The sequence below is a fragment of the Hypomesus nipponensis genome, chromosome 19, assembly GCF_054491055.1.
Source record: "Hypomesus nipponensis isolate SF chromosome 19, ASM5449105v1, whole genome shotgun sequence".
Classification (NCBI taxonomy): domain Eukaryota; kingdom Metazoa; phylum Chordata; class Actinopteri; order Osmeriformes; family Osmeridae; genus Hypomesus; species Hypomesus nipponensis.
In genome coordinates this window covers 11978399-11997123 of record NC_140379.1, presented here as the reverse complement: position 1 = coordinate 11997123, position 18725 = coordinate 11978399, and the positions used below count along the sequence as shown (strand labels likewise).

The window sequence follows — 18725 nt, the reverse complement described above, 5'->3', positions numbered from 1 at the left end:
GCCTCCTGATTTCATAAGGCCAGCAAGCACACAAACAAGATCGAAACGGAAGAGGAGCCGTTAGTTTGGCTCTCAAGTGATTCCAGAATGCTTATTATGGTGTGGCAAGTTAGATTACATTACACAATAACATTATGATGTTATCATTTAAGTGTCTGCTTAAGTAATACATACATAATGTAAAAAGAATGACAAGCTAAGGCTTGTATTTACGTTGTCGTCTGTGTTCATATGATGGGTCCCATCCCATGAATCGCAGCCTGCACGGACAGCTCTGGTGTGCCACGTGGTCACGGCGAGGTGTGGAAGGCCTCCAAAGACGGCTGCTGCATGTACCGCTGTGACAACGACTCCATCGTCCCTGTGGAGTACAACTGCTCCACCGTACCCAGTCCTGTGTGTCGGCGGACAGGGGAGATGGTCATCAGCCTGGCCGATGACACCAGCTGCTGCCCGCAGAAGGCTTGCAGTAAGCAGACTGAAATGACGTCACAAGGACAGCCTCTATCGATGAGACCTTCTATGACCAGCCGTTGTAGCTTTAGGATCAAAAACCCAAGGCAGACACATGGACACAGAGCGTGCGCTAAAGTGAAACACATACTAATATAGTTGTACAGTTGATTTTGATAGTCAGTGTTGGATTTCATCGACATCCCGCCCTGTCTGCCCTTGCAGTTTGTAACCAGTCCCTGTGTGAAGTCTTCCCCCCGGAGTGCAAGTACGGAGAGAAGCTGGTGTCCTACTTTCGAGAGGATTCCTGCTGTCCTGAATATGTGTGTGGTGAGTGTTACCTCGGTTTCACAGGTACTGTTGATTACAGAAAAAATAGATTTGTTATAACTGCTCCTTATTTTCTGTCTGTTACAACAGTAACCCGTTCTCCTTTAAACACACAAGTACAGACCAAATCTGCACATTTCAGCCATAACGGCTAAATGAATAATGTGTGCATAGTTGTAATTAACTACTTTGACCTTCTTGTGTGGCACATTACACAGAGTGTGACCCTGAGCTCTGTGAGTTAGACCTGCCCACATGCAGAGAAGACCAAACCCTCATTGCCACAAAGACTGATGGGAGTTGCTGTCTTGCCCACATCTGCAGTGAGTCACCAAACCATTCGAGACCAAAAAGTACTGCTTAGTAAACATTAACATATGCTCTCTTTCAACTCTGTGCGTCTGTGTTCAATGTGTTTTCTGACTTACTTTCTGTCTTTTTGCTGCTGTTTACAGTGTGTAGTGCTTGCACAGAGATCATTCCAGAATGCCAGGATGGAGAGGTGCTTACCGTGGATGCCAACAGCACAGACCGCTGTTGCCCCATATACCACTGTGGTGAGACTTAACACACTCACATGCACACACACATGCACATCATAATTATCACAAACACCAGCAAACTCAGTTTCTGCACATACCTGTGCATTGTATACTTGACTGAATGTTTGTTTCCTGTGTGTGTTTGTGTGCAGTGTGTGAGCCGTACCGTTGCCATGACACCACATGTCCTCTGGGGATGTCCCCTGTTATAGTCTCCGGTCCAAATCAGTGCTGTCCCATGCATACATGCGGTAATGAGTCATAATGTTTTCTAATAAACATTGGTCTTTACTTACCTGATGGTCATTACCTTCACCTACAGTGAAGGATTTAACTTCTTGTGTTTCTGTGTTTTTGTAGAGTGTGCCTGTGACAAAATCTTGAGGCCAAAATGTGTTATGGTAGGTTTAACTCAGACGCTTTTTACAAAGACTATAATCAATCCTTGTTTTTTGTAAGTATTTATTGTGTTTATGTGTCTGTGATAGGGAGAAACCATGCAGCTTGATAGGGCATTCCAAACTGACCCAGTCAACCAATGTGCCTGCAAGAGATACAACTGTGGTGAGTTGAACATCAAGGACATTGCAAAATCCACACCAGTGATACAAATCCTACAAATACAAGTGTCCTGGTTCTTAGTGTTAGTTCAACTTTATAGCACCAAATATCAACCAAGTTCCTAGATTACGTGTGAAACACAATTTCTCACCGTTGTCTCTGTGTGCAGTGCGCGAGGCAGTGTGTGTGGATGGGGAGCGGGGTGTGATGCGACCGGGCCAGACCCTGGTGGAGCACAGCGAGGACGGCGTGTGTCACACCTCTCAGTGTACCCGCGGTCTGGACCCCAGCACGGGCTACCACCGCATCCGCACCAGCAGCACCAACTGCTCCGCACTGTGCCAAACGGTGAGTAGGCCATGTGTTCAATGTTAGCTGCTATTATAGTTTACATTTGGTTTCTTTTGCATACACTTTCATCTAAAAGGCCCTGCAAATAGTGCATAGAGTTCATACAAGTACAGCAAACAATAAAAGATCTGAAATGCAGTTCTGCTAGTATTACAGTATTTAGAGCCAAGGAACAGTCCAACATGTACCAGACAGTATAACATCTTCAATTGTATTTCTCCAGTGACATGATCTTCTGATTCTTTGTGCATATTTTTTTTATTTTACTGCTTTTCAATACTGTAGCATTAATATTACATTTTCTATGAGTGTTGTCACTGTGTAACATAAATCCTTCATAAATGTTATTTCCACTACATCTATTTGACCTCGATAACAAGCACTGATAGTTCTGCGACTGATACAAATGTAGTAATGTGTATACCTCTGTGTTTTAGAATCAAATATATATCCCACCTAAAGACCAGACAACATGTTGTGGTGTGTGCAAGAACATTTCTTGCCTGTACCAAAATGAGAATGGTACCTCAGTACTCTATAAGGTAGGACCGTTTCGCAGTAGTTCTGAGTATTGGTTGTACTGGTTGTATTCATTACATACCTAATTGCTGTCTGCATAAAGGTTTAATTTACCCAATATAGTGTACATTGTATTATTTGTTGTTATTGATGTTGTTCTTCAGCCTGGGAAATCCTGGGTGTCCAACTGTGTGAAATACGACTGTACTGACACCCTGTCAGGCCCTACACTGGTGACCTACTCCTATAGCTGCCCGCCCTTCAACGAGACAGAGTGCATGAAGGTCAGAAACACACACACAGTTTGAATACATCTATTATGTATAGACACACACAGAGCCTCAGAACTCTTTATGTATATTTTTTTTATGTCTGTGAATGTTACCACTCCAGATATTTACATTGACCAACTGGTTTGAACCCTAGATTGGTGGAACCATTGTAAGTTACATGGATGGCTGTTGCAAGACATGTGAGTATCTGTTCCATATTCCACACTGTAGGTACAGTAGCTACAGAGCTACCACCTGCTTACAAAAAAGTGTTCTTTTGTTACCTATTGTCTGTTAACATGTTTTACAAAATACATGTTTGCCCTTCAGTTACCTCATTAAAATGTTCTCCTCAGCGTTTAAACTGTTCTCCATCAGCTGAATGTGTTGTGAATAAACACACATTTTAAAAATATTCATGTAATTACAACATAATTGAAAAGTAAATAGCAACATGCATACATCGGATTTTTCATTCATGTGTTCATCTGCAAGCTGACCCTCATGTACCAATCCCACCAGGTACTGGATATTCCCTCTTCCCCTTCCCTGTTAGTCCTTTGACACCTACAGTTAACACAAACTGTGAACGAGGTACCAGACACAGTCTAAGAACAAGGCTTGCCAGCACCATTGTTGATATCCAACAATGTACTCCCTATCAACATCCACAGGATACTACAAAGCCCAAAAGTCCTGTGTTGTATTTTATGGGAAAAAATAAGAAAATAAATGTTTTCATTCCATTTGTTGCATCAGATTTTCCTCGAATTTTGCGGATCACGTACACGATACTGCTCAAATCTTTCCCCATTTTGCACTGTCTGGGCAGTGCATTGTTGATTGCCAACAATGTACTGTTGGTAGTGGCCAAGTAGTCAGCATTCATTTAGCTGTCTGCATGAGTGTGTCAGTAGATACTAATCTGTTAGAATTGGTGGGCATAGGTGTTGGGATCTATTGGTAAAGTTTTGGGTAATATGGTATTGTAATTTATTGAAGAATACACTTTAAAACACTGCATAACATAGACTAGCACAATATAGAAATGCAATATATCCATTCCAGTAGTTTCCTTGTTCATATTTCATCTCAATGTGTATTTCAATACACATTTGAGAGGATTTGACAGGATTTCATGCCATATTACCCAAATGATGACATCACCTTCCAACAAGTGGTATATTTTGTTAAACAAACTAAGATGAGCATTGTTCTTCTGCATGGAATCAGTCTATTAACAAGCTGTACATCCACGTTACTAGACCGTCTGATTTGAAACATACACTTTGTTAGGTACAATCGTGAACATAACATATATATATATATATATATATATATATACTATATATGTTGTTCCAGTCTGGAATATTTAGTTGTTGCTATTGTGTAACTTTAAGTTGTAGAATGTAGGTCTTACTGCATAGATTACAGACACCTTTAATGGTGTTATGTATGTGCAATATCACATACGGTATCATTCAGCTCATTATGAATGATCAACTTGGCAGCCATGTGGGGAAAGATGTCTGCGATGCCTGTACCAACAACAAGTGTCACAGACTCAAACTATTTATATATCCTTAAATCAAAGGCGTTTACTGTAATTACAGTTTTTGTATATTTTTATAATACTTTTTTTAACCTCTCACCCATTTCTTACTAAAACAGATTGTTAATCAACTTTGTGCATGCTTGACACCATTAGCACTACAGTCAGATATCTGAAAAGATCAAACAGACCGCTCCCAGTGTATCACTTCCTCTTTGGTTTTGTTCTTTAGATTCAGGCAAGTACTTCAACGCTCTGCTTATTGGATATCATTCCAATCTTTTTTCCTTGTTTTTGTCAATGCAGGTAAAGAGGATGGAAAATCATGTCAGAAGGTGACAGTGAGGATGACAATTAGGAAGAATGACTGTCGCAGTAACAGACCAGTACGTTTAAGGAGGGACATTTTTATGTCTTTCTATAAAAATTAAAAATAAACCAAATGTAACTGATTTTTTTTTACCGTGTGCACTCAAAGGGATCTTTGTTTTCTTTTCCTCCAGGTAAACATTGTGTCATGTGATGGCAAATGTCCCTCAGCCAGTATCTACAACTACAACATCAACACGTATGCGCGCTTTTGCAAGTGCTGTCGTGAGATGGGCCTCCAGCGGCGCTCCGTGCAGCTCTACTGCAACGGCAACTCCACCTGGGTCAGTTACTCCATCCAGGAGCCCACTGACTGCTCCTGCCAGTGGTCTTAATGTCTACACACACACAAACAAACACACACACATGAACAAACACAACCTCACCCCCCCACACACACACGCACACGGACACACACACACACAAACAAACACACACACACACAAACAAACACACACACACATGAACAAACACAACCTCACCCCCCCCACACACACACGCACACGGACACACAAACAAACACAAACACACTCAAAGGACACACATATACACACACACACTTAAGTTACACACTTTTTGTGGAGAGACTAATGCATGTCAGAGATGAACTATGAGTCTGGGAGCATATGCATGCTTCTGTGTAGCAGGTTGTGAGGCTTTTGGGCAGGTGGAAGTAAGACTGGGAATAACATTGCCTCTTTGCATTGATTACAAGAGAGGGAGTAGTGGGTGCAAAATTGGCAGTAAAACTTGTAGTGATTTACTGTTAAATTGCATAACCAAAAGGCACGGTACTGTACACTTTATGTTTATATGTTTCATTCGTGAATTATTATCTTTCATTCTAATTAGTCAACCTAGACGTGTACTACAGGTTAATTGTCCCAGTGTAGAAGACTGTTTGGCCATGGGTAAAGTGAGGGGAACTTCACTAAACCTGGTTATTTGGCCATTCTATTTTATGATGATATGGTGCAGGCACAGTTCTGCAAAGTAGTCTATCCTCTAAGGATTCTCAAAGACACCCCCACATGTATTTATTTTGTAGGTGACCCCCTTTGTGTAGAATCCATGTCGATCATTGAATTGATTCAAGTTGTGCCTCGTTTGTAAATATTTAAATTCCCTGTTGTGCTTATCAAAATATTTTTACATTTTCATATTATATAGCTGTTTTACATTTAGAACTATAACACTTCATTATGTTGTTTATCACATAATATTAAAGATGCTTTATATAACCCATGCTAGACAGGTGTTGCTAAATAATGAAAATCAAACTGTATGTTGAGCACTTTATTTATTTATTTCCTTACAACATAGTGCAGCCTTTTTCTTGTCATGATTTCAGATAAGCATTTGGCCCTGTTATCTTGTCCTAGATTTTGTCTTGAACGCAGGCCTATTCAATATTTGGGGATGCTTAACAGTAATTTTACCATGTTCCTGTGTAAGTACTAATACCTGTAGAAACAACATAGGAACTGTTATATAATGACATGGTTCACCATTTAGTGAGATAGATATGGTGGAGGGGAATTAAGAGGAAAATAGGATGTATTTTTTCTGTAACATAACTTTCTGTTTCCAGTTCCCATTGAAAAACATAATTTTCCTAAATGCGTTTTCTTTGTTTCACTTGTGTAATACCCTTTGTGTAGTACCAAGTAATTACATAGCAGTTCTTATATTATAACTATAGGTATTACTATTGCACAGATCGGACATATGTCCTTCACGTTTTGATCATGTTGAATACCAAAATATATATGAAAGATCATTTGGGTATATTATTTTGACATATTAAATGTACTTTTATGACAAACCACTAGTCAAATTGCATTCCCTTTATAATGTTAGTGTCAAAATGTACACATAAAAAACTGAAGATTTTTGAGAAAATCTGGATAAAAATGTAATATTTATCAGTTGTACTGAAAAATTGAAGTGTCTGTAGATGATTGGATTGGTTAATTACTGGATTGGTTAATTATTGAATTAGTTAATTACACATTTAATTTTCAATAAAAGTGTCCTGAAAAAAACAGCTAATGTTGAGTGATGTATTTCCAGGTGATGTGTGATATGTGGGGCTTATTCTTAAGTTGAAATACATATTAAATGTTTGATAAAATAAGATGGGAGATGTGACAAATGTGAGAAAGAGATTATAAATGTATTGATTCAGGTAAACAGCCAGACAGAAGAGCCAATATATAGACCACAAAAACACAGCACCTCCAGCAGCCACCTGTCCATCTTAAACAATAAACTGCTCATTCTACCTCTTAAAGTTGCACTGGAAAAAGGGTTAACCTTGAGGGTCACCCTTAAACCCAGAGCTGATTCCTAAAGAGTGTGAGCCAAACCACACACAGACACACAAAGACGAGTACACACATACACACATTCATGCTTAGTCTCTATCTCTCCCCTTACCCCCTCTCACTTTTAAACACACACTCATGCACACACACCCCCCCCACTCCAAAGTGAATGTAATTTGCCCCTGCAGCTGTCTACTCCTGGAACATTGGGATATTGTCCTGTAGGACGTGTTCAGAGGCATAACAAATGTCCTCGAGCAAATGGAGAAACAAGATGTCCCAAACCACAAGGTCCTTAGAACCAGCCCAAAGTCGTGCAGAAACTGAAGTGGCATGTGTATGTGTTTTTTATGTAGGTGCGTGTGCACATGTGAATGTACGTAGAGTGTAGTGTGTGTATTTGTGCATCTATATGTGTGCACTAGTTTAGTTGTGTATGTGTCTATATGTTTGTGGCCTTTCCTGTGTGGTTTCACCAGTGTATGCATTTTCATGTGTGCACCGTGGTGTAATGCAGCACTGGGACTTAAGGCACGTGAACAGGTTTGCGTGTGCTGTCTCGTGCAGACATTGCCCCTGTGACGGATTACCGCCAAGTGGTAGAAGCGTGTCAGCTCCATGGATCGTGGGGCAGGCCCCCTGATAGATGTGTAGTGACTTAGTCTCCATAGAGTGACCATTGTTTGCTCCAAAGCATGGTAGATTAAGCACCCTTTAGCCCCCTTAAACCAGGGAGCCTGGCAGTACAGGTGCCTAATGCTCAAGGGATACCCTATGGTTACACAATCAAGCTAGTGTCACCCGTGTCATGCAATCGTAAATTTGCCTGTAGAATGACAATAATAGGTCAAGAGCTATCCTGATGCAGTTATCCGGGGATCATAGTAATACTGGAGATGTGTAACCGTCAACTTATCTTGCTGTCCCACATCTTTTTGGTGCTCTTCATCTGAACCTTAAAGTCTTATACTATGGGTTGTTATTTTACTCTTCATTTTCTGACCCAAATTAGTATTTTCAAGAATTACACTACTAGTACTGCAAATATAATACTGAAATGCATGGTGAAAACATCCTTAAAGGTTGCAGTAAAACATTTCCCTGGTGTAAGGATAAAATCATCAGACTGACACACAATACTAAGTGCTGCTCAGTTTCTATAAACAGATACTTGTACCAATTACAGTTGAGTCATGTACACACATTCTCAATTACAGTGAGAAAAGACATCTTAGGGAACCCTCAAGAGTATCTGTTATCAGTTATTTAATATACAGTACCTATAAAAAGTTTGGACACATTTTCCCATTCTTTTGACTGGTAGTGTATACATTCAATTGACCATTTAGGTCCCAATTAACATTTGGAATTGTGACAATTCAGCTCTTTACCTTGCTGGTTGTCTAATGAGATCTACCGGTAATGGTCCACCGGTGAATACTCTTAGATACAAGTGCATATTCCTGCCCCATATTCATGTTTTAATAATGCTAAATAATTCTGCATAAAAGTATACAATATTATTCATATTATTTTCTGAATGATATTGAATTTGATCATATGAATTTATTTAGAAAAGGTGTCGATTTTACATTTCTTTTGCATTACAATGTATTGATATATAGATTTTCGTGGCACCAATGTAAAAATGTCACAGTTTAGTGCTGAGCTTAGTAATACAAATCCAGCCTGCATTGTTGTCTTTTTCTTCCTTTGGATTCTATAAAAGCATAACATTGTAATCATAGAAAACAATCTGATGCCTATGTTGTTGTGTGAAGAATAGCACAGCTCCCTGGCAACAATAACTACACAGCTTCTCAGAACTGGGAGGGATAACTCACAGTGAAGATGCCCGTCCTGAAATGTTACAGTGGACATAAGCACAGCTTCACCCTTTAAAGCCCATATTGCAGGCCTGAAAGAAGTTTATGCCAGCTGGAGTAGGCAAATCACACTGAATGATTAAGTAGAATCATGATTTCATGATTTGTGACTCCTTGTATGTCATTGATAATTTCCCTAAATTGCTGATCGTGAACCCCTTAGTGCTAGTCAGTGAGAGTGGATGGTAGTCTCATTTATTTGGTAGTTTTATTTGACTCCAACTTATTCAGCATGATCAGGTTTCTGAGGAGACATTCCAAATATAACTCAAAATAGATGTGGTATGCCTAGAGAACCTCTGGGGGGAGATAGTGAAGCACATGTCCATTACATCAGCAAACACTTGTATCAAAAGCTACAAAGAGGGGGGATTCAAACTTGGGACTTTCTGATCTGCATTTAAATGACCTACCATTGAGCCATACCAATTCACAAAAGAGTCAAGTCATAATATGTAAGTATCGAAAAATAATGTAATTCTTTCAATAGAAACATCCTAAAATAGACCTCTACTGTACCTCAAACACCTCAAGTTTTGAGTAGATAGTATGTTTTTTTCTTGAAAATCCTTCTATGTCAGCTTTATCACCAAAATTTTCTCTATGTTCAATCTTTGTTTTAGAAACATTTCTTGCTTTGCAAAGAGAGACCATCTTTATTTGTTCATAAACTCAAGCTAAGATCACACTGAACATCACTGACAGTTTTAGTTTGTGACTTCTAGTAAGATGTTCTCGTATGGCTGTCATTTGATCTTTTTCTTCTGACAAGGGGGATCATACGGGGGATTAGGTGTTTCTCTGTGCTTCTCCACAATGTTTAATCCTGCGTTCTTCAGATGCATGTCATCTGTCACCTCATTTGCCCGAAACAACAAGGAGAGCGGGAGCGGGAAAGGGCAGATACGATATGAGAAGAGATTTGACTCTGGCAGGGGCCCATGGTGACGAGGGGGGGTCAGAAATAACGTCACTGAGTCATACATCAAGGAAAGTGGGCCAAAGTGTGGTACCCACTGATGTCATCAAAATGTTGAAGGTACCAAACTGGCACCCGCTGTGGAAACTCTGCAGCAACTTGTTCTCCAGTGAAGTCACTCTCATGAAGGAAAGCTGATGAAATGTTAATATAAAATGGATGGGTGAGGAAAGATGGGAAATAAGTGTTATTAATCAATATTAATGTATTTCCCTTTAAAATCCCAAATCCCCAAAAAACTACGGACAGTGGACTAGAGTTCAATTTTACTTCAATTTAAATACATTAAAATCAGTTTTGAAAGGGTATTTGTAGATGTGGTATAGAATTCAAAGCTATAAATGAGGGGATTATAAGTAAAGTCAGAGCCACATCCATCTTTTAATCTTTGAATTCCAAATCACAATTCCATGCTGACTCTAATTTCAGTTATACCATCCAGTGGTTTCCCCATGGTCTAATAAAAAAATGATATGCTTTCTTAGTGAATCTATGTTAATCATTGTGACATTGTGTGGTAACCAGGGTGCTCACTCAGGCTTTGACCCTGTATGACCTAAGAAAATAACACAACCATGGACAGGTTCAGCCCAGGTAGGGCATTTATCAAACAAAAAACATAAAACCAAAGTTCAAAAAAATTAAATACTTCCTCAGTGGAGGGAAAGGTCCACGACCAGCCCCCATCTCATTGATGGCTCTCTAGGCCTGATGAAAGAAGAAAACAAGGCACTTTGCTCGTCACTCTCAACATGAATGCATACTCTCCCCTGTTCACCTGCACTGGCCAGCTTTTATGCAGCGGCTTGACCTGATTGGCTGACAAGGTGCAGCTGTGGTCCTCGTTAGCCGGCCAGGGAGCGGGAAACCTGTAGTACTTCCCCTAAATCACCTTGCCCTGAGCTCCAGGGTTGCCACAACTGTCAACTCAAATTTCCTAATTATTTAACTCTAAAACAAAACCATGAATCTTGACTCGTTTCTCTGATTGTTCTCTGTTTATTATTTATTTACGGCCCATTTCAAACCCCATGTCTTGACAGCTGCTCCACCCCTCCCAACTGAAACTCACCCTGTGTCACCCTGTCACACCTCCCCCATTCCCCTCTTTGTGTCATTAATCTGTTTACCTTTTAAGAGTCTGAAAATGTTGTTCCCAACAATATTCAATCCAAATCTTTGCCCTTGGACTGAACATTTGTCCTGGTAACTGCTGCCATTGACAACAAATTTGACCTATCAGAATAGGTTTGTTAGCGATGACGCATCAACTATTTGCATGACTGTGTAGCCAGCTCTGATATCAAAGTTAGGTTCTTATGACCATCAGTATCAAAAGACTGTGCGAACACTTTTAAAGATCTTAAGCTGGGCTCTTTTGAAATGAAAGCTACACAGGCTAAACTGCTCAATCTTTAACCGACAAAGAAAAAACGACAATTGAAAAACTGTGAAACACAGCAGATGTTCAGTCTGGCTGGCACAAGCTGCTGACAGCCTCTGGAATGCAAGTCTCTTCCATGTGCGAGACCAACCATGTGTCTGTGTTGTACTTGGTATGGACTATGCACAGTTATGGTCCCCTACATCTTATCATCATAACAATAAAAACTGAACAAGCATAAAGCATTTATTTAGCTTCCAATACCGAACCAATAAACCCTGTCAATAAGATGTCTGTGATGCCCAAGCTTTACAGTAAATGTTCTGCACATTCAAAACATGTTTAGCAATGCTGATTTCAACTTAAGATGATATGTAGCTGTGATGAAATATTCCTGGGTGGGTTAATCAAGGACAACGCATGGATTATGTAACATAAAGTTTAAAAATTTTCTCAACATATGACTTCAACACCAGTCAGAGCTTCTGTCCCATGCAAGTTTTTCTCGATGTAATTTCTGTCCTTTATGGTGCAAAAATAGTAAGTATAGAAATATTGAGCTAGATGTGTTACCCATCCAAATAGATAATTAAGTATAGCTGACGCTAATTACAGTAATTAATTATGTCATTAAAGTTTTTATGGTTTGATATTTTTTTTTTTGACATTTTTTTCTTTTCTTAGAGAAGGGAGTTCCAACATCTACCCTTTGTGTTTAAACATAAACAACAATGTTGAATACCTTGTATTTTTTTGGGGAAAGAAACTTACTTGACAGTGTCAGCTAAACAAACAATAGTTAGTGAAGAGTCCATACAACCACTTGTAGCAGCAGTTGTACAGTTGCAAGATGCAAGACTTTAACAGTGGGCGTCACAATAAATGCACCAACCTTCCAATTGATCAGGTTCACAATTTACACATTTATTTCTATATTGATGACATTGACTATTGGGCATCAAAACACATCTTTACTTGGAGACATGGAATGAGTCAATCACATTCACTGTTGTCATAAATCCACAAAAACAGTGGGCTAATGGATCTAAATTCTAGGGTAAAGGTTCATCTGAAAGTTGAAGGTTTAACTTTTCTATACCGAAACCTGTAAGTATGGCAATGATTCTATCCATCAACTCTACTTTAACGACCCGGCTAATACCAGAAGAGGACAACATTTTTCCTGATCTATTTTATCCCTTTCTATCTCTTCTTCTGACCATTTGATTTATCTTTGCTCTCAACCTTTGGGGCGCAGTGAAAAATGACCCCCTCTCTATTTTTAAACCCTGGCACAGGGTTGGGTGGTGTGAGTGTTTTACAGGGTTGGGTGGTGTGAGTGTTTTACAGGGTTGGGTGGTGTGAGTGTTTTACAGAGTTGGGTGGTGTGAGTGTTTTACAGGGTTGGGTGGTGTGAGTGTTTTACAGGGTTGGGTGGTGTGAGTGTTTTACAGGGTTGGGTGGTGTGAGTGTTTTACAGGGTTGGGTGGTGTGAGTGTTTTACAGGTTTGGGTGGTGAATGACAAAGTGCACTCAATAACTGCAAGCACAGAATACCCAGCATTGCGTGGATAAATATTATATTTATATATTGAAATTTAGTTAATTTTATCTTGGAACAATGTGTGACTTCCATTGGTAAAAAATATAGACTTTTTAGAGTTTGTTATTAAGGTTTTTGAAATGTACCAAAAACTATATTTCTATTGGGCAAACAATACATACTTACTTTCAGAATCATAAAGCAGGAAGCCCAAGTAGAGAGTAATTTAATTCTAATATTGTTTGCCCTACTTGTTAATTCATCACTTTTCACAGGTATTCGGTTTAGCTCAATCAACCCTGGTAAACAGTTTATCTAGCCAATAGTCAGCTGACTAACAAGAATGATACACAAATAGTTCAAAAGCTATGTGAGTGTTGTATCCACATGTGTCGATCCACATGTGTTTTACATGTGTGTATTTGTGCATGTGGGTATTGTGTGTGTGTGTGTTTGTATGCATGCATGCAAGCATTAGCTTCTACAATAGTTTGTGTAATATCTATGTGTGTGTATTTCAGTTTTGTGTGTGTATTTCTAGAGGGAATGATCGGGGCCCCTGGGCCTCTTTGGTTGAAGGCAGGCAGACTGGCTGGCACCCTCAAAGACGCCTTCTCATCCCTCGGACAGCTGTTGTCTCTATGACGACAATGGAGAGCCAATGTGGAGAGAGGGGCCAGTGCAGGGAGGCAGGCAGGGAGCACTCTAAAAACAAACAACTACTTCCAAACCAAATTATTCCTTGCTACCAGTTATTTTCTTTTATTTTTTATTTTTTACAGTACAGTGCACACATTTTTGGACACGTGATTCTGTTCTCTGTTCACACCAATAGATGAAATTATAAAGTCTGACACCGCATTCTAGAATGTAATCCTGAATTGTCTTTAAGGCTGCTCAGCTCACCTGTAATTAATTACATTGTGCTAGGCAGTCTGCCCACAGTATATTCCTGGTAGAGCAGTCTGAGTTCATGGAGCATAGACCTATAGTACCTTGCTGTATGCACACTGTGTAGAGTTATTTTGTTAAATCAATACAGACTGCATCAAGGAAGACCCAGGTGCTTACACTATGCACACACATACATGCACATCGCATACTGTATACTCTGCTGCCTCCTGTTGGTCAGGTAACCCCATTATCTTAATCAGACGGAACTGAATAGTGTGTGGTAGTTCTGAAGCTTTTTGCAGTGTGACATTATCTCTACAAAGCAGACTGATTTCTTCAGACCCAGCCTCATTGTTTTCTCTTTTGCGTGCATTTAGTAAGGAGATGCCACCATGCTGTTAAAATACACTGGCTTGGTAGTAAAATAATGATAAAACATACAGACATTTACATACCGTTCTGCACACACAGCACAGCGTGCTTGCAATGAAGAGAAGCAATGACTAGGGGGCTGTTTTGAAGCTGCTCCTGTGAGAAGTGACAAGCATAGCTTGGCAGGGTGAGGAATGACACCAATGTTGAACTAATGGATCTAGGGGGCACCGTGCGCGTCACCCTGTGTGTAAAACAGCAACAATTGTCACTTGGTGACCAACAGAGACCAAAGCCAATGTTTCTCAACTTTCCCCAAGGATACGGGATGGTCTTATTAAAAACGTTATACAGTTAAAACCATTGAGTTTTGTTTAGGTTATTTTAGGTAGTAGTTATAGAATTACAATTATGTTGCCTTGGAAAAGATATGCAAGATTCAGTTTCATTATGACTTCACACACAAAATTCAACACATTGGCATGTGTGACACATTATGTATACATGTATGCATGTAAGCCTTGTCTGTCCAATGAACATTCTCCCTCAGTGCTTGGATCCCGGATATTGAGGGTAAACTGACACCCCAGTGATCCCACGGTAATGTTCACGTATGCTGCCTTCTTTGCCTGTGAAGTGTATGTGATATCAGAGAGAGATCTACGTGACATTTCTTTCCTCACTCAGTGCTGAGCTTCAGACTGGTCTGAATGAACCCTGATACAGAGGAGGACTGAGACTTACCCCCAGACTGCTTTGATTTCCGTGAATTCAACAGCAGCTGTCCTCAGCCTGGTCCCCAACACATGTCCATTCAGCCCATCTGCTCTGGATGTATTGGACACACAGCACAGGGAGAGGGGCTCACAGCACAGTGAGAAGGGCTCACTGCACAGGGAGAGGGGCTCACAGCACAGTGAGAAGGGCTCACTGCACAGGGAGAGGGGCTCACAGCACAGGGAGAGGGGCTCACAGCACAGTGAGAAGGGCTCACTGCACAGGGAGAAGGGCTCACAGCACAGGCAGAAGGACTCACAGCACAGTGAGAAGGGCTCGCTGCACAGGGAAAGGGGCTCACTGCACAGGGAGAAGGGCTCACAGCACAGGGAGAAGGGCTCACAGCACAGGCAGAAGGGCTCACTGCACTGGGAGAAGGGTTCACAGCACAGGGAGAAGGGCTCACTGCACAGAGAGAAGGGCTCACAGCACAGAGAGAAGAGCTCACAGCACAGGTAGAAGGGCTCACTGCACAGGGAGAAGGGCTCAGAGCACAGGGAGAAGGGCTCACTGCACAGGGAGAAGGGCTCACAGCACAGGGAGAAGGGCTCACAGCACAGGCAGAAGGGCTCACTGCACTGGGAGAAGGGCTCACAGCACAGGGAGAAGGGCTCACTGCACAGGGAGAAGGGCTCACAGCACAGAGAGAAGGACTCACAGCACAGGTAGAAGGGCTCACTGCACAGGGAGAAGGGCTCAGAGCACAGGGAGAAGGGCTCACTGCACAGGGAGAAGGGCTCACAGCACAGGGAGAAGGGCTCACAGCACAGGCAGAAGGGCTCACTGCACTGGGAGAAGGGCTCACAGCACAGGGAGAAGGGCTCACTGCACAGGGAGAAGGGCTCACAGCACAGAGAGAAGGACTCACAGCACAGGTAGAAGGGCTCACTGCACAGGGAGAAGGGCTCACAGCACAGGGAGAAGGGCTCACAGCACAGGCAGAAGGGCTCACTGCACACGGAGAAGGGCTCACAGGCTCTTGAAGTATTTGAAGTATTCAATCTCACACCAGAAAACATATTATGTTTGATTTTAAGGGATTGATCAAGAAAACTTCCACAATGGCAGACAAATAATTTATGGATTTGAAGATGATTTGATCGAATGCCAGATAATGTATGAAAAAATAAGGAATACATTTGTTCCAATGTTAATCTCATTAGTCCTATAGCTCTTGACAAATTTTCAGTAAAAACAACAACAAATGCAGTTTAACTCTCCGGTTTGTCTTACACGTTCATTTATGACCCGTTCCTTCTTCCTGTCCTTATCACATGACCATTACATATGTCACCACAGTAGTCACTTTAATAGACCCTGTGTTGGCCTCTTAAGGACTCAGGAACAGAGTCCTATTTGTGTTTTCGATGCTGTAATTTATGTCTGGTGGGAGGTGAAAGAAAACATCCTGGTGTCAGAATTATACAAACATGCGGCTGTTTCTTGACAACGACAAGTCCAGACACTGGGAGTACCTTGGGAGCCTGGGCCACGTTCCTGTTACCCATGCTGAAGAAGTCATTGGCCAGATGACATCCAACCAGGGAGTGCGTGACATTTGTCCCCTTCAACAGGAAGTGACCTTACTCCTTATAGCTAGTGGGGACAGATTGAAGAATCAGGTCTCTTTGTTTTAGTGTTTATCATTGACTTAACCTTTGACCTCGTGTAGGGGAAAGGATTGATCTGTTTTGTAGTGTAGACAGGCCACCCATTAATGGCATTAATCTGTTCTCAAGATTCACACTCTTCTCCAAAATACATTGCCTGTCTTGTCTGGCAATTCAATACACACACTATGGCTGCTGTATCTTCATTGCTCTGTTTTATAACCGGTAGATCACAATGATTTGCCTTTGTGCTGCCAGAATAATTAACAAAATAAAGTGGTATTGGGAACTCATTAACCATCAATCAACTGATTTTTAGTTGTTTATGGAGTTCTTTATGAATTGGCTAGAGAGTCACGCTTGAGTAATCAAAGAGTTTGGATTTGCATCTGGATAAGAGCTTTAGTCACTGCCTGTAATTAGCCACTTCTTTGGAACACCAATATTGTGCTGTGAAACCTTGAAAAGTAGACAGCAATGTTGAAATCCAGGGCATTTCAGTGTTTGAAAAACTTAAAAGTAATAATGTTTCTGCATCACAAACTTATACCCAATGTAAACAATAAAATGGAACACAGCTAGCAGAACATTTGCATTCAGTAAATAGTCACACTCAAATGTAGATTCATATTAAAACTCCAGACACCAGATTTCAATGTCTCTTAATTACAAGACTTTTTGACTATAGCTGTTTACATTTAACAGTGTATTGTGCAATTGATTGATGTATATTTCTTAGAGTAGGAACCCGTTTAATCTTCATAGTGAAGGCAAAGATCGCCAGTTCTGCCTGTACAACTGTAATCCATCAGGCCAAGCCTAAAAATTGCAGTGATGAGTGTATATTACCAGCAGAGCACATCATAGCTTGAATTCCTTCTAAGTATAGCCAACACATAGAACTACAGTAAGTATACAGAGAACAACCAGTGAAGCATGATTCACTTGAAGTACGGCAGAACCAAACTCCATAAAGTTAAGTACAAAATGATTAAAATATGGTGAAAATGAATCCTTTACGTTTACTGAATGGATTGAGGATTCGGGTTCTTTGCTGTGAGGTCAATTAAGAACCAGGACCAAGCAGAGTCAGAGGACAGGGCAGAGGGGTGACATGGTTTAGCTGCTCAGCACCCAAGTCAAAGTGCAGGTGGGGAAACCCAGCAGGCTGTTATTCACACACATTATACCATGACCATGGGTCAGCAGCCCCAAGGTCACGCAACAGGTAATAAACGTAAAAGTTTGCGTCTGCAAGTGCCTTAAAATACCGTAAAACTCATATTACTGGAGACTAGGAGTATATTTACACCTGTTAGGATGACTTAAAGGCCAAGTGTAGCCATAACACAATCAAAAACCAATTTATGTCTGTGTTCTTTTTCAATTAAGATTGATCGGGAGAAAGTAGTCAATGGTTATAAATGATTAATAGAACATGTTGACAGCTTGTGGATGGGAAATAACTATGTTATAATGTTCTATGAGATTGAGGTATGCCAGGTTCAGGCAGGAGGACTAAGTAGTTTTGTTGACCGATACTTTATTCCACATAATACAATATATCCTTGTAATGTTTGATTTGGCGTATGGTTGTGCTCGCAGTGGCTCCCTGCCGGACCCAATGGTGCTGAGACGCCGTCGCCTGAGACGCCATCTCTGTCTCGACATCCGGGCAGAGAGCAGCAACAGCATTCCCCCTGAGAAAGAAGAGAAAGAAGACCAGACAAAAGGGTGGAGGCCGGAGAGGTGGGGGCCACAGGAGGCCGAGAGCATTTGTGTCGCACTAGCAATGCAGAAGCTTGGATCCCTGCTATATACCCCACCCTATTAGGAGGGTGTGCCTGACGCGTGATGACAATTTGCTAGTCGCACTAGGTCTCGCGTCCCCTGCATGAACCTGCTTCGCTTGTTTTTCATTGAAGGATGTTGCACCGCTTGAGATTTTGAGCAGTTCTCTAAATTCAAGGAATTATTAGTTTCATGATGAAGTCATCTTTTTTT

The 18725-nt window shown here is 40.9% G+C and overlaps 1 protein-coding gene and 1 long non-coding RNA gene across 2 annotated transcripts in view; one reads left to right on the top strand and one right to left on the bottom strand.

The window, feature by feature from the left end:
* Positions 1–6968, top strand: part of otog (otogelin) — a 39291-nt gene extending 32323 nt beyond the window's left edge. Inside the window, exons 44-56 of the mRNA XM_084682841.1 lie at positions 260–469; positions 679–783; positions 1002–1106; positions 1239–1340; positions 1478–1576; positions 1686–1726; positions 1814–1889; positions 2056–2234; positions 2675–2779; positions 2921–3040; positions 3183–3228; positions 4887–4966; positions 5084–6968. Of these exons, the coding sequence (XP_084538967.1) occupies positions 260–469; positions 679–783; positions 1002–1106; positions 1239–1340; positions 1478–1576; positions 1686–1726; positions 1814–1889; positions 2056–2234; positions 2675–2779; positions 2921–3040; positions 3183–3228; positions 4887–4966; positions 5084–5284 (1469 nt within the window). The 3' untranslated portion in view covers positions 5285–6968. The remainder of the gene's footprint in view (positions 1–259; positions 470–678; positions 784–1001; positions 1107–1238; positions 1341–1477; positions 1577–1685; positions 1727–1813; positions 1890–2055; positions 2235–2674; positions 2780–2920; positions 3041–3182; positions 3229–4886; positions 4967–5083) is intronic.
* Positions 6969–9293: 2325 nt separating this feature from the next.
* LOC146247055 (uncharacterized) lies at positions 9294–14483 on the bottom strand. Its single transcript, XR_014732287.1, has 3 exons — positions 14418–14483; positions 10791–10849; positions 9294–10275 (listed from the first exon to the last, which is right to left on the bottom strand). It is a non-coding gene; the product is annotated as an uncharacterized LOC146247055 (long non-coding RNA).
* Positions 14484–18725: the final 4242 nt, after the last annotated feature.